General features: G+C 31.5%; 1 protein-coding gene across 1 annotated transcript; it reads right to left on the minus strand.

The window, feature by feature from the left end:
• Window positions 1–10,877: 10,877 nt before the first annotated feature.
• On the minus strand, window positions 10,878–14,217 carry LOC136969172 (uncharacterized). The gene is made up of 2 exons (XM_067263266.1): window positions 13,829–14,217; window positions 10,878–11,974 (listed from the first exon to the last, which is right to left on the minus strand). The coding sequence occupies exon 2, from the start codon at window positions 11,964–11,966 to the stop codon at window positions 11,193–11,195; it is 774 nt and encodes a 257-aa protein (XP_067119367.1). The 5' UTR covers window positions 11,967–11,974; window positions 13,829–14,217; the 3' UTR covers window positions 10,878–11,192.
• Window positions 14,218–15,035: the final 818 nt, after the last annotated feature.

Raw genomic sequence — 15,035 nt, forward strand, 5'->3', positions numbered from 1 at the left:
GGTAGTATCCGGGTAATCCTAAGAATGACTTGATCTCCTGTTTGTTTGTGGGTCTAGGGAAGGTTAAGACGCAATTGATTTTATCGGGATCGGGTCTTATTCATTCATCGGAGACATCGTGCCCTGAGAATTTGATTTGTCTTTGTAAGAAATGACATTTTTTTGGTCTTAGTTTTAAACCGGCGTCGGTAAGGCATTGAAAGATTTGTTCCAATCGAGTTAAATGACTGGAAATCAGAACTAAAAGTTAAGATATCGTCCATGTACACTAGACAGGTTTTTCCCTTTTAATCCATGGAGGTTGAAGTCAGCAGCGCATTGCCAAGACGCTGGGCCCTGGTAAGGCCCATAGCCATACAGTTCCACTGGTAGTGGCCGTCAGGCGTAGAAAATGCTGATTTTTCTTTGTCTTTTAAGGCTAATTGCCAAAATCTTGATATTGTGTCTATAGTCAAAAAGTATTTAGCTTGTCCCATCAGACTGAGATCTTCTTGCACTAAAAGTAAGGAATAAGGGTCTGTTTTGGTAATTTTATTTAGTTTCCGATAGTCTATCACAAGACGCCATGAATTTGGCTCTTTCTTTTTAACCAATAAAGCTGGTGCGGACTAGGGCGATTTAGAATGAGCGATTATTCCATTTTCTAACAGTTCGTCGATAATTTTATTCATTTGTTCTCGCTGTGCATAAGGTATCTGATAGAGCGCTTGATATATAGGGGTGGCGTCTCCTGTATGAATGTCATGTTCCACCACTTGGCAGTATCCCAAATCGTAGTCGTGAGTTGCAAAGACATAATGATATGTATATAATAGATCTAATAGAGGTTGTTTTTGGTCTTTTCCAATGTAAGACCAGTTTAATAGTTAACTAAATTTCTCTCTTGAGAGCTTCGGAGTAGAGCGTGAATCGACTGGGTTCAGAGCGAGGGTTGAGTATTCTCTCGCTCCTACAAAGGTTACAACACATTCACCTTTTGACAATTTTCGAGGCTGGGTGGAAAAATTAGTGATCCGAACAGGCACTTGTCCTCCCTCTTTTGTTTTGGCTAATATATTGGCACATACTACTCCCTGTTGACTAAGGGTTGTGGATTCTATAATCCCGAGTTTGCCGCTCTGCTTTATTCTTGAAATTTTTGCAATAGTGACAAGTTCCGTTCTCGGAGGAAGATTACAGTCTTTTAACAAAATCATGTCTGGAGAGTGTTCTAAAAATGTAGGTTTAGACAAAGTGGCGTTGGAGATCGCATGCATTTTAGATCGATTAGGAACCGAAAAAGCCTGGGAGTTGATAAATGTACCTCGGCGATCTCGGTTTCTATACATCTGCGCGAGGGTTGTTAAGTTCCTCACCTTCGGAGCCGGTTGGGAAGTTTATCTCCTCTCCTTCGGGCAAAACTAATTTTTCTCTCGCTAAAGAATTAAGAGCCCTTAGCTGTGATGATGTCTCTCCCAAAGAGTCCATTGCAGGGCGTAGTTATGTGATCATCTACTATGTAAGATAAATAAGAGAAGTGCAAAGGCCCAATCTCAATCCGGAATTGTCTAGCTCCATACGTTTTTATTCCATGGCCAGTAACGCTCTGGAAAAATGTCTTTCCCCATCTAGTGTTTAATTCAAGGTGAGCTACTCTTTCTGCCAGCAATTTAGATAGAAGTGTTACTTTGGAGCCAGTATCGATAGCCAATCGTGCAGGATATCCATTAATATTACAAGCTAAACTCGGTTCTGAGTCTCGATGTAGAGATCTAATTGTTCTTCGACTTTGAAATCTTGACGGCGCCTCACTTTTCATCTGAGGGATATTCGTTTCTGACAACAGGAACCGAGATCACGAATTCCTGGTATATTGGGAGTAACCCAATGCATGACAGGAGTGATCTGCTGCTTCTCGGAAGGGCCCCCTTTTTAATTTCCTCCCGTTAACTTTATTGATTTGCTCGTATGCCTGTCTCTTAGAAGGGGCGGCGTTTCTTCTTACTCGGGGGTCTCCTTGACCTCTATATATCGTAGGTATATTTTTCGTACTGTATCAAGGAGAATATGTAGGTTCTCGATGGTCCCGATTCTTGTTCCTTGCTCTCCCTCTAGCTACATCTCTGGGCCCGCGGGAGTCATCGCTCGCTCGTCCCCTGAGTAAATATTGTGGTCGTGAATCTAGGTAACTCTGAGGACGCCAAAATGGCAGAGTTCTACGTCTGCCACATTCCAAGGTTCCCAATTTTTTTAATTGCTCTTGAATATTCACCAAGGTTTTCTCTAACCGATTCGGATTTGTAGTGTTTGCCTCCTCCTTAGTATCACTTGGATTATTTATGGTTTGGATTATCGCTCGAAATCTTCCCGTTAACTGTTCTATAGTTTCTTTGCTAATGTTGACTCGCACAGCCATATCGAATGTGTCAGGTTCCCTGCTCATTACTGATCTTTTTATGCGGTCATTTAGCTTGCTAAGAAATTGATCTCTTAACCTTTTGTCTCGCTCTTTTTGTTGGCATCGCTTAATAACTGCTGCTTCCCGGGCATCCTGACTGGTATGTTCAATAACAGTTTCGGTGACTAAAGTTAGCAAGCGTACAGCATACGTTTGTACGTCTTTGTCCCATGCTTGTACATGTGCATAAAATTTTTGAAGACTTAAATAATATGAAACTCTTTTGAATTTCTTAATTATGAGTTTCTTAAACTCATTGTATGTCTCCACTGCTTCCATTTTTTCATCTTTCCTGGCAAAATCTCGAGCTATTCCTGTTAATTTTAACTTGGCTACACTTAAGCATTGCATTTTAGTCCAATTGGTTAATTTGGCGATCTCATCTATAACCAGAAGATAATCCGTAACCTTAAGCCCATCCGCGCTTCCTGAAAAGGAGAGGATTAAAGGGACAAGGGCTCCCAATCCACCAACACCTACACGACTGGAGGCCACTCCATGTGCGAGAGCCCCTGCTCCCTGCGATGGTCCTTTTGCCTCTGCCTCCATCCTAGAATTGGTTCAGAATTTAATGTTTCTTAAGAAAGTGGATTACTGTCAAATATTGTTTCATACTGCAGGGGCCTAAGGGGCCTCAAAAATCTTACTTCTGACACCAGTGTGACTGGGGGGTCAGCACCTCTTTGATGCCTCATAAGGACTGACACCACTGTGTCTTAGCTAACACAGAAGCCGCGGCAGTTCAAAGATCAGACACGCGAGTGGTCACATTACGGAGCAATCGGATTCAGGATGGAGGGTGTGACAATTCACTGGAAGTAACAGAGGCCTCGTTAACTAAAGTACAACGTTTATTTACACTGAGCATGTCTCTATGTAGAAAAAAGCTAAAAGGAACTAGGACTAACGTCGCGATTCTTAGAAAGAGAGTTTACATAAGATCCGCGTGGATATAAATACCTGGTTGAAGCTGAGGAAAGTTGACCTGTTAGTCTGATTAGTTTGTAGGCGAGAAGAAGGGTGGCGAAATTTGTAGTGATGACGATAGTTTTAGTCCAGGCAATTGATCCAATGGACGCAGATTTAATCCTGGGTCCGAATTTTTCTCATACACAAAGGGAATGGCACACTATTAAATTTGGGAACTTGGCTAATCGAGGCGGCAAGTGACGAATTTTGAAGTGCTGTTTGTCTTTCGATGCAACTTAGGTCAAAAGGTGATGAGAAAGCATCATTTAGATGCCTGAGAACTAAACAGATGGTTTGCTCTCATGTGTAAAAGTTGACAGTTAGTCGCTAGGTAGTTGACAAAAAGGTGAAAAACTATGATGTTATGACATGACACGTAAAATACAATGTAGGCCAATAATTTAGATACTCACATCAGCTGTTGACCTACTTTGCCTTAAATTTTCATCGATGTTAAACCTAACAAAATTTTTTAAAATAATAATCGTTGCTATTGTGTCGTTAAAAATTATTTCTTTATTTTGCACAAAATAAATACAGTACTGTACTGTATATTGAAAAATATAAACCAAAAAATGTATATATATATATATATATATTCCAGTTACATATTTTACATAAAATAGGCCTATACATTAGGAAAAAAAGTCCAAAATTTTCTTTCGTTTCACAGCTGACACTAGTTTTTTGCTGCTAAATCTTGCACACGTTTTAAAAACTGCAATTGGATAGCATCATTAAATAAAATTGAGCCTGGTTTAAATACTGGTGTCCCTTTCATGGTCGAGCCAGTGTTGCCAGCTTAAACACGCAAAAATTTAACAAAAATAATATTAAAGTAGCCAAGACAGCCAAATATTGTTGTGCCACATCACTAGCAAACATTTAAATCTGCCGACTAGAACACTGTTGGTTACTGATGTGACAATTGATCAAGAGTTGGATAATTGATGCTCTATTGTATATGTATTCTGGAATAAGGACTTAGTCACGTTAGTTATTTAAATATATATATTTAAATATATATATATACATAAACAACCTGACTAAGTTCTTATCCCAGAAACCCTCTCTCAAATCATGCAGAAAAGTATATTTGAAAGGGCATCAAAAAAAATTAAGGTTTTCAGGTACATGAGGGTTTCTGAAATAGAAAATACCCCAGAAACTGTCAACCGACATTAGAATTAACTCAGAAACCATTGAATTTTTGCCTCTCCTGGACATCTTTCTCTCAAAAAGGTGATAGACTCTGGAATAAACATTATAAACTGTCAAACTTTTACAAAATTATTTTAGAGGCTGTAAATTCTATACTACTGCTGTACCTGCATTTCATTATGCAGTCATTCACATTCAATTTGTAGTAGTCTATGATATAATTTTGGACAAATGGAAAGTATCAAATTTATGAATTGGAGGCAAGTTGATCAAATATTATTACATGTGTTTATGGATGGTCTAAAAAATAATTAATCTCTCAAGGCTTTGGAACAAATAGTGCCAAAAATTTGGTAATGTACCTTTATTAGTTTGTCTATTTTATAAAATAATAAATATCAAATAAATCAGTAAAATAAAACTGAAATTAAGAGTTTTATCACATCTTCTATTGAAACAATTATATTAATTGTTATAATTTTTTATGCCTCACAAGTAACTACATAGTATCTATTGTGAAATACTGCAATGAACACATAATTTATATTTTATGTATAATAGAAATTAAATGCAATTCGATTTTTTCATATTGCACATGTCAAATGTGAGGTGTTTTTTGGCATTTTTGCAAATTGCATGATAGGAATATTGTCAGATGTTTCCAGTGACATGGCATCGCTCTGAAGATTATATATCACAAAGAAGCAATAGCGTTGTTATAACACCTCACTATTTTCACGTTTTTAAAATTTATATCAGATCTCTCTTTTCAGAATCGAGAACTTTATGACACGTAATATCCAGAATAAAATTTATCATTCATATAACTATTGAAATTTATTTTCTTTTGTAGAAACAGTCTACTCAATGGGATAGTTTATTTTATTTGGTAATATTTTCGATTTTACTGATTAAAATCCTATTTAAATATTTAATAAAAATTACAAAAAAATATATTTTTCATGAACTAAATTTAAATCAACAGAATTTTTCAGGAATATTTGCTTAGCAGTGATAAAATATATGTAACTAATAGTTTGTAAGTATGATTGACAGATTAAGAATAAAAATCCCCTGTAACATTTAAATTTAATATGTGTATTTACTTTTTCATGTATCAAACCTCAAACTGATTTAAATATATTTATTCTACAATTAATAAGTAAAATTTTAACATTTTACTAGTCAACCTTTAATTCAAATACATTTTCTTTCCAATAAGGAAATGTTTTTATAAACATTAATTACAGAATTCTTTGTTAGTCTAAATCTCTATGTTTATGATTTTCAAATGAAAATGAATCGTTACCGCAACTTCAGTAAAATTCAAATAAAACGTAAATTTTATAGCCTATACTACGTTACAATATACATTTACTCGTTTATACTGTGTATAAACTTCAGTTAAAAGATATAGTAGACTTACTAACAATGAGAGATGTAAACAAACTTTGCAAAACATGTGATATTTCAAGGCCTAAAGGTTACTTCACGAAAATTTGAACCGAATTGAAACTCAAGTAGTTTTTATTTATGGTTTGAGCAAAATATATCGTTGCTCATTTTCAAAACTACGTCCATATTAATGGGCATAATCTATCTCATAACAGTCGTGAGTAAAAGGTTCTGTGTAAACAGTGAAAAAAAGGATTTAAAATAAATTTTTACCTCCTGTCTTTGAATGCTGTCTGATAAATATTATATAAAGTAACTGTAAACATATCTGTTAAATGAGAAAATGAAAATATACCTTCATCCTCAGTTGCAAAAGTTGAAAAAAATTATCTCCTTTAATTCGTAATTTAAAAACTGCATAAAATGGAAATTTTGATTTTTCACATCTGGTAAAAAAAATAGTTTCAGTATAAAATTTGTCTCTTCACGAATTATTAACAAAAATATTAAATTAAACAATTTGTAATCAATAACTAAATTTAAGTAATAACACGTATTAGAATTAATCGAATAAAAACAAAAAAACTAAATTACAGTGAAAGTTTTTCTCTATAAATGTTATATTTCAGGAAATACAGTGTAATTGCTAAGGCAACCACCTGCATTCGACAGGCACCTGTCAAAACGGGCAAAAATTTTTGGCACAGAATAGTTTATAAATAGAATCTTCATATAAGTTACCCGTATTAAACAACCACCTGTGTAACGCGACTGATTGTATATCTGAGACGTAATACATGTAACTGAGAAGCGAATGAAAAAAACGATGTTGCATTAATTAAGTCTGAAAAAGAGTCTGCATTATAATCAAGAAAATGCGAGTACTGTATTAATCTTTAAAATATTGATATTAAATCTGTCTTATAAAATCGCGGGAACTCCTGTAAATCGAGTTATGCAATAAGAATAAAATACAATAGCGAGATTAAGGCTGAAGTTTTAAACGCAAAAACGTATACGTTGGACGTTGAGCACCGCTTTCCTGTAAGCCTAAAAGTTTGACAATGGCGTTTGCAAATTATTGGAATTATGCTTTCACTTTTCTAACGCCATTGTGAAACTTCTAGGCTTACAGGAAAGCAGTGCTGAAAGTCTGAGATATACGTTTTCACGTTTAAAACTTCGGCCTCAACCTCGCTACTACCAATACAGCTTTATCGTTAAAAAATTTGCTTATTTTTACTCAACTCGAGTTCTGCTTAGTAAAAATAGCTAAAAAGTGGGCAAAATACGTAAGAAGATACGTTATTACATCACTACCTGTATTGGAGGTTCACCTGTGTAAAAGACCACTTTTTGAAAAAAACCGTGGGTGGTTGCCATAGACAGATTTTACTGTAATTTTAAAATTATCTAACACTTGTAGAACTGAAAGCTAACTGAAGCTATAGTAGTAATACCTTCACTGGTAAATTACATCCAAAGTTAATACTTGTAAGAAAGTTTTAAGCAACAACAAGCAATTATCTATTGTGACATCGTTACAATGCGAAACTGCAATTTTTAATTTAATTTAAAATATATGCTTTTCACCAAAAGTTAGTAGTGGCTTGCCCCTATATCTGACACTTTTCCGTTAACAATGAAGCCGTGCCGGTTATGTATCCAACACCTTTCTATAAAAAATATTTGAACAGAAATAACGTAACTTTCGGATTAATATTTTTTAGTAAATCAGTTTTATCAGTTATATGATCTTCTTCTAATATTTTTAATTTATTAGCATTTTCTTTTGCAAAAGTTTCAAAATCATTATTTAATTCTTCAATATTTTTTTCTGAATTAGTTTTATCTGCTTCTAATATTTTTAATTTATAAGCAAAAGCTTGAAAATCATTATTTAACTTATTATCAATATATTCCTTGGTTGCAGCATTGTTTACTTCTGTTGGATGTTCACAATATTTTAAGATCTTATTTTGCATATCATAATTTTCATCATATGTTAATTTGAAACCATTACCTGGAGGACCAGGAGGACCTTCTTTTACTTCATCGTAATAATGACCAAAAGGAAACCATGCCATTTAATTACTTTAAAGTTTTAATAGTTTTAAAAGTCCTGTTGTACATATTTATAATTCCTTCTCTTTTTTTAACTAAAACGAAATAAAATCTATATGGTTTAGCAGGTGTTTCTCTCAATTGCCAAAAGAATTCAACTTTCAAATTATCTACATTATTATAAGAGGGATGGTTAAAAACATCGAAATGAATTATTGGATACAGTCTCCCATAGTTAGTATAACTTACTGAACAACCAGACTCTGCGGTATTAGTATTTAATCCTCCCGCTAAGAAATCAGAATAATATCTCGAATAATCTAATTCTCCCGGTTTAAAGCTAACATTATAATCTTCTGTTGGATATTTATCATTATTAATTCTTAACCAACATCTCATCATATCTAAGTTATCAAATATCATATTATTTTGATTCTGATCGTTTTCTTTTTCTTGATATTGTGGGATTACAAAAATATTTCTGATTTCATCTGTGGTTGTATTTACAATTATTGTTCCACTAGAACCATTTTGAACATTACTTTTAATTAATCTAACAGAACACCAATTAATTTCTATATCAGATGAGGGATTTAGAGATACACTATTAAAATTAACTCGAGGTTCTGGGTATAGTTTAATATGTGGTAACCAAAGTGAAATATCAGATATTATAACTTTATAATTCGGATTGATAACATCAGTAAAGATCATATCATTATTTGAATTTCTCCAGAACACAAATCTAACATCAATGTTTGATATTATTTTCCTAAAGTCATTGAAAAATCCAAACATCTGTTTAATTGGTATCCACAGTTTGATCTTGTTACTGTTTTTAGTTAATATCCATCTTTCTGTAAATCCTTCGTTATAATTTGCATTTTTCTTCAATCCTTTTAGAAAGGTATCCATTTTTTCTTTAGTTCCGAGAGATTGATCATCAGGTCCATCAAATATCAAAACTTGCTTATCTGGTGATTCTGAGGTGTCAATGAAAAACAGCATATTGGTTGCTTCGGAAGTAGAATAATCTTTTGTAAAGTTTATAAGACCATTAACGTGATGAACTAAAGAGAGTAATTCAATTTTTTCAATTAGTGTCTTACCAATGTGTAATTCAGATCTCGAAGAATAAATTTCCAGTATTTACCAAAGTTACGTTCTCACTACTAATCGAAGAACCATCCTGTTTTATAATTTTTAGTTCTGGACAGATATATCCACTGGAATATAAAATCATATCATTTACATCTTTAATATTAAATTCCTATTTCGTTGATTTCTTTTCATCAACAGTAACTTTATCTTCTCTATACTGTTTGTACTCAAAACTTCCGATTTCGTTGTTATAATAATTAGGAAGAGTTAAATCCCAAATTTTTTTCCATTTATTAGTATAAAAATTTCTTGAATCCTGTTTCATATAAATTTTGTTTAGTTAAAATATTCCTTACTCTATCTTCCACAGTTGGAGATTTTTTAGATTTTATAAACTGTTTCACCTTATCCTCAACAACAGATTTAGCCTGACTTCCTAATATTTGCAATAACTTCTTACCAGCCGTTTTAATTGCATCGATAAATATATTTCCACCATAATATTTTTTACTTCGAACTAACAGTCTATGTTTATTATAATTCATTTATTTAGTCTAAACTTAAACGAAAAACAACTTTCTGTTTATTAAGGTCAATTAAATTATCATCCTGATCAGTTATCCACATTCGAATTCTATAAATATAATGATTTCTATTAATGTCAGCAAATATGGGATTAATCTCTTCAATTTTTATCAAATTTCCAGTAGATGAGAGGGTGTGAAAGAATAAAGAATATCACTCGTGAAATCGTTGTACTTTACTCCACTGATTACATCGCAATGAATATGAATATCATCGATTCCTTTTGAAATATTTGCTATGTATTTTCCTTTCTGTTTTTCATCTTCATATATCTTTGGTTCGAAACCTAATAACTCGTGGAGTTTTCCTTTACTCAGATCAATTTTATATCCAGGTTCTAAATGAATTATAAATCTCGTTGTTGCAAAATGAATTCTAAACTTTATAGGAGAAGGAATTTCAAAGAATTTTACAAAAAAGTTATTTAATTCCCGAAAAGTGTAATTTCCATTTTCTATCGTTACATCATATCACTTTGTTTTATCGAAATATTTAAAGGTATTGTTATTAAATTTTTTATCGATATTATGCCGAGAAACCCACATAGACATTGATTTCAGAGCTAATTTTGAATTATTTACAGGTATTGGAGTTTTAAACTCGATTGTAAAGTCTTCTGATTTATCAGCATTTTTCGAATCTAAGACTATTAGTTTCATTTATATAAAACAAAATTCTCATTAAACTCGCTCGGTTCTTGTGTAAATGAGTATAGAACTTCAATGGGAGATTTACCTTTATTTCTTTTTACTATATATTTCATGCAATAGTAACCACATCTAACAGATGTAGTATTCTGAAAAAACTAGAGTTATATCTTCTTTCTTTTAGATGTTTTTAAATATTTTATGATTTCTTTCGGAATTATCTCTCTTTTTAATCTTACATTTTTTAACTTATATTTTCCAAAAGGATCAAAGAATTCAACGAAGGGATATTTGGGATCATTATAATAACAAACCCAGTGTGTGCCATTTCCAGTTGAAATATCTAAATTAATTATACCGTTTTCAAATTTTCTAATTGTTTTCGGTAATAGATCAACCGTAAACACACCTCTAAAACCTTTTTCATTTTTTATATTGTCATTTATCGTTTCATTGGATATTCCCAATTCTGAATCACTCTTTTTCCCTCAAATGGGGCTTTTTTTATTACATCCTGATCCAGTTACTTTATCTAAAGCTTTTTTGACTCCCCATCCTGCTGCACCTGATAAGGCTCCTGTAGCTAAAGTTGTTAAAATTGGAATTAAAAATAGTAAGAAACCTCCATTCTTTTTTAATTGTGTTCTACTTATTTTTATTCTCTTTCCTTCATTAATATTTTTCATTTGAGTTTTTGTTAAAAACATATCATGATTAGAAGGTTTAGATTTATCTATTTGTAAATTTATTTCTTCATCATTCTTAAAGGCTGATTTCAATTTATTCTTTTGAGATTCACTGAGATAGATTCTGGTCTTAATATAATTACTCATTTAATTAGATAAAAATTTTGAATAATATTCTTTCACCGTATCAGCTGTTATTTCTCCCGAGTTTAATAATAGATCTAGAATTTCAACAATTTTATTATATACTTTTTTATCTCCACCTAACAGCTTATCAGTTAATTTTTCTAATTCACTAACTAATCCTTCTCCACTAATTTTAAATGATTGTGAAGCAGACTTTAAAACTTTTAATTTTTCTCTATAAAGTTTAAATAAATCTAAATCAGACTGATACAAATTTAACTCCTCTTCTAATGCTTTTCTTTGAAAATCATCTATAGGTTTCTTTAATTTTCTATTCACTTTTGCTTTAAATGAACCTAATGATTTCGTTCTTCTTTCTGCTTTTTCGAGCATTTCTTCTATTTCGTTAGGTTTATTAACTAATTGTGAAGGAAGAATAAAACTATTTTGCTCTAAATAGGAAACATCTAATCCTTCATCTAAGTTTTCAGCAGTATATCTATACTTCTTTTTTGGTGTGGATTCGACTAAAGTTGATTCTGCATCAGGAAGTTGAGGAAATGACGAATCAATAGTAGAAGGAATTGTTATATTATGAATAGCATCTTCAATAGCTTTTAAATCTTGTCTAACATCTTCTATAGGAACCTCTAATTTCTCTGTAACTGGCTTATGAAACTCTGAAAGACTTTCTTCATATCTTGTTTTACCTAATAATTGTTCTTTATTCTTCTTTCTTAGTGCTCTGTTCTGCTTAGCTAAAGTAAGTAACGTTTTCTTTGTCTTCTCATCCATTTACTATGCTAAAAATTTAGCTCAAGCATTTAGCTCAAGCTAAAAATTAACTCAAGCATTTAGCTCAAGCTGAAATTTTTAAACATATAAATGATTAAGATAAAAGATTATACAGAACCGGATGAATACGAAGATCCTAATCAGAATCCATTATTACCTAATCATCCATTCAGACTCTTAATCGTTGGTCCGTCAGGATGTGGAAAAACAAATCTCTTATTAAATCTAATTTATGATCAGCTTAGTTTCGATGCTTTATACATATGTGCTAAAGATATTAATGAACCAAAATATGAAAAATTACAAGAGAATTTTACACAGTTTGATGATGTTGAAGAGGAAGATATTATGAGTTTGAAAAGTAAAAAGAAATATAAACTACTCGAATTGTTTCATAAATTTAAAAAAATTAACATTATTTACTAATAACATAGATGATATGATTGACGTTGATAGTTTGGATCCTAATCAGAAGAATCTTATCGTCTTTGATGATTGTATTACTGAAAAAGATCAATCTAAAATTGTAGATTTTTTTATCAGAGGAAGGAAGAAAAATGCTTCAATTATTTACGTATCTCAATCCTATTATTCAACACCAATTAACATAAGAAGAAACTGTAATTATATTATTTTCTTCAAGATTCAAGAAGAGAAATTAAACAGATAATTAGAGAAATAGATGGATCATTTTGTAAAAATTCATATAGTAAAGCTACTCAAAAACCATACGATTTCTTTATGCTAGATCTCAAGAACCCAAATATAAAGTATCGACGTAATTTTACTCCTTTATAAATGGAAGAATACTTAGAAAAGAAAATATATGTTTACAGAAAGAGTTATAACGATTATCATATAATTAGTGTATCATTAACAGTTGGAAAATTTGTATTTAGTGCTTCAGGTCTATCCGCGTTTGTTATAGTTCCATTAGCAGTATTAAGCTTGGGAGCCGGAATAATTGAAGTTATAGATAAATCGTTAAAACTATTGGAAAGAAAGGAGGAATACAAGCAAGCATTTAAATTTTATAAACAGCTATTAAATCTTTTCAAAGCTGGAAGTATATCAGAATCTGACGTGTATTTGAGAGAAAACAGTTTATTAAAAATATGAAATATTTTCCGTTAGAGAAATATATAAAGAAAGCACAACTGAATGGATATAAATTTTTGAATAAATAAATGAAGAGAGGAAAAGGTGTTGTTAATGATATAATAAACAAATTACCGTTTGAAATGCATTTACCTGGCCATTCATTTACGGGTCCAGGAACTCAACTATTATGAGGTAAAACTAGATTAAATCCTGATTTATCCTACAAGTCATGGAGTAAACCAATAAACAGAGTAGATGAAACTGCATATAGACATGATATTTGTTATTTAAAAAATAAAATACAAAAACTAGATATGAAATCTGCTGATAAAAATATGTTAAATGAATTAGATGATATAGAAAACCCATCACTTACAGAGAGAATAGACATAGAAGATCTGTTAAACCAATTATAGCATCAAAAAGAAGATTCGGCCTTGGAATTTCTCCCAATATAAATAGTATCTATTGTTTAAAGTGTAAAAAGAAAACAAAAACAAATAATATTATAGAAACAAGAACAAAAAACAATAAACCTATAGCAAAAGGAACGTGTGCCGTTTGTGGTACTAAAAAAGCTGTTTTTTTATGAGTTCGATCAAGGATGTTTATTATAATCCTGAAACTGGTTACTGTGGAATAAATGAATTACAAAGAAAGACTGGTTTACCTAGAAAAGTTATTAAAGAATTTTTACATCAACAGGATGAATATACGAAACATAAACCAATTATAAGAAAATTTAGTAGAAGAAAACTTACGTTTCTCACATTGATGATCAATGGCAAGCAGATTTAGTCGATATGCAGAAATTTAAAAGATATAATGACAATACAAATTATATATTAACTGTTATTGATATATTTAGTAAATACGCTTGGGCTATTCCAATTAAAAAGAAAACGGGTGAAGAAATATCTAAAGCATTTGCTAAAATATTTAAGGAAAGAAAACCGGAAAAGCTACAAACGGATAAAGGAACTGAGTTTATCAATAAAGTGACACAACAGTTGTTCAAAGATAATAATATACATTGGTTTACTACAGAAAATATAGAAATAAAATGCTCAGTAGTCGAAAGATTTAATAGAACTCTAAAGACAAAAATGTGGAAATATTTTACTGCTAACAACACTAAAAAATGGATAGATGTTTTAGATAAATTAATTAAAAATTATAATAACTCTTATCATAGATCAATAAAAATGACTCCTGTAGAAGCGAGTATAGAAGATAATGAATCGAAAGTTTATGAAAATTTGTTTAAAAGAAAAATTATATCTGAATTTCCTAAATATAAAGTAGGAATATCTATTGGAAAGGAATATAAGTAGGAATATCTAACACAATATCTATAGATAATATATCTATATATCTATAAACAACCATTTAAGAAAGGTTATTTGCCCTCCTTCACAGAGGAAATATTTATAATATCTAAAGTGTTGAAGACAGATCCAATTACTTATCGAATTAAAGATTTAAATGATGAAGATATTAAAGGAACTTTTTATGAAAATGAGTTAGTGAAATATGATAAAAAGGATAAAGTTTATAAGATAGAAAAAATAATTAAAAAGAAAGGAAATAAATATTTAGTTAAGTGGTTAGGATATCCTGATTCATTTAATAGTTGGGTTGATAAGTCTGATATTTTTTTATATTAAAATCATTGATGATGTCAACATTTTTAAATGACGTCATCACTGATGTCACAAGTGCAAAACATTTCATCGTGCATCATTTACATTTCATCCATCTCTTCCTTCTCCGTGCTTTCTATGCCTGCTATTCCCATACCAGAGAAAACAATCTTTCCAGATACTCTGGCTTTTACTGGGCGTCCTTACAGACGGGCATTCTCGGGAGAAGAGAGAGAGTTTATTATGAATGGAATGTTTTAGATATTGCTGCAGCACCCACCGCTACGGTGAGAGAACTATACTACACAATACTACTTCCTGCTGG

The sequence above is a fragment of the Centruroides vittatus genome, unplaced genomic scaffold (assembly GCF_030686945.1).
Source record: "Centruroides vittatus isolate TY-2023 unplaced genomic scaffold, ASM3068694v2 contig_1748, whole genome shotgun sequence".
NCBI classification, from domain to species: Eukaryota; Metazoa; Arthropoda; class Arachnida; order Scorpiones; family Buthidae; genus Centruroides; species Centruroides vittatus.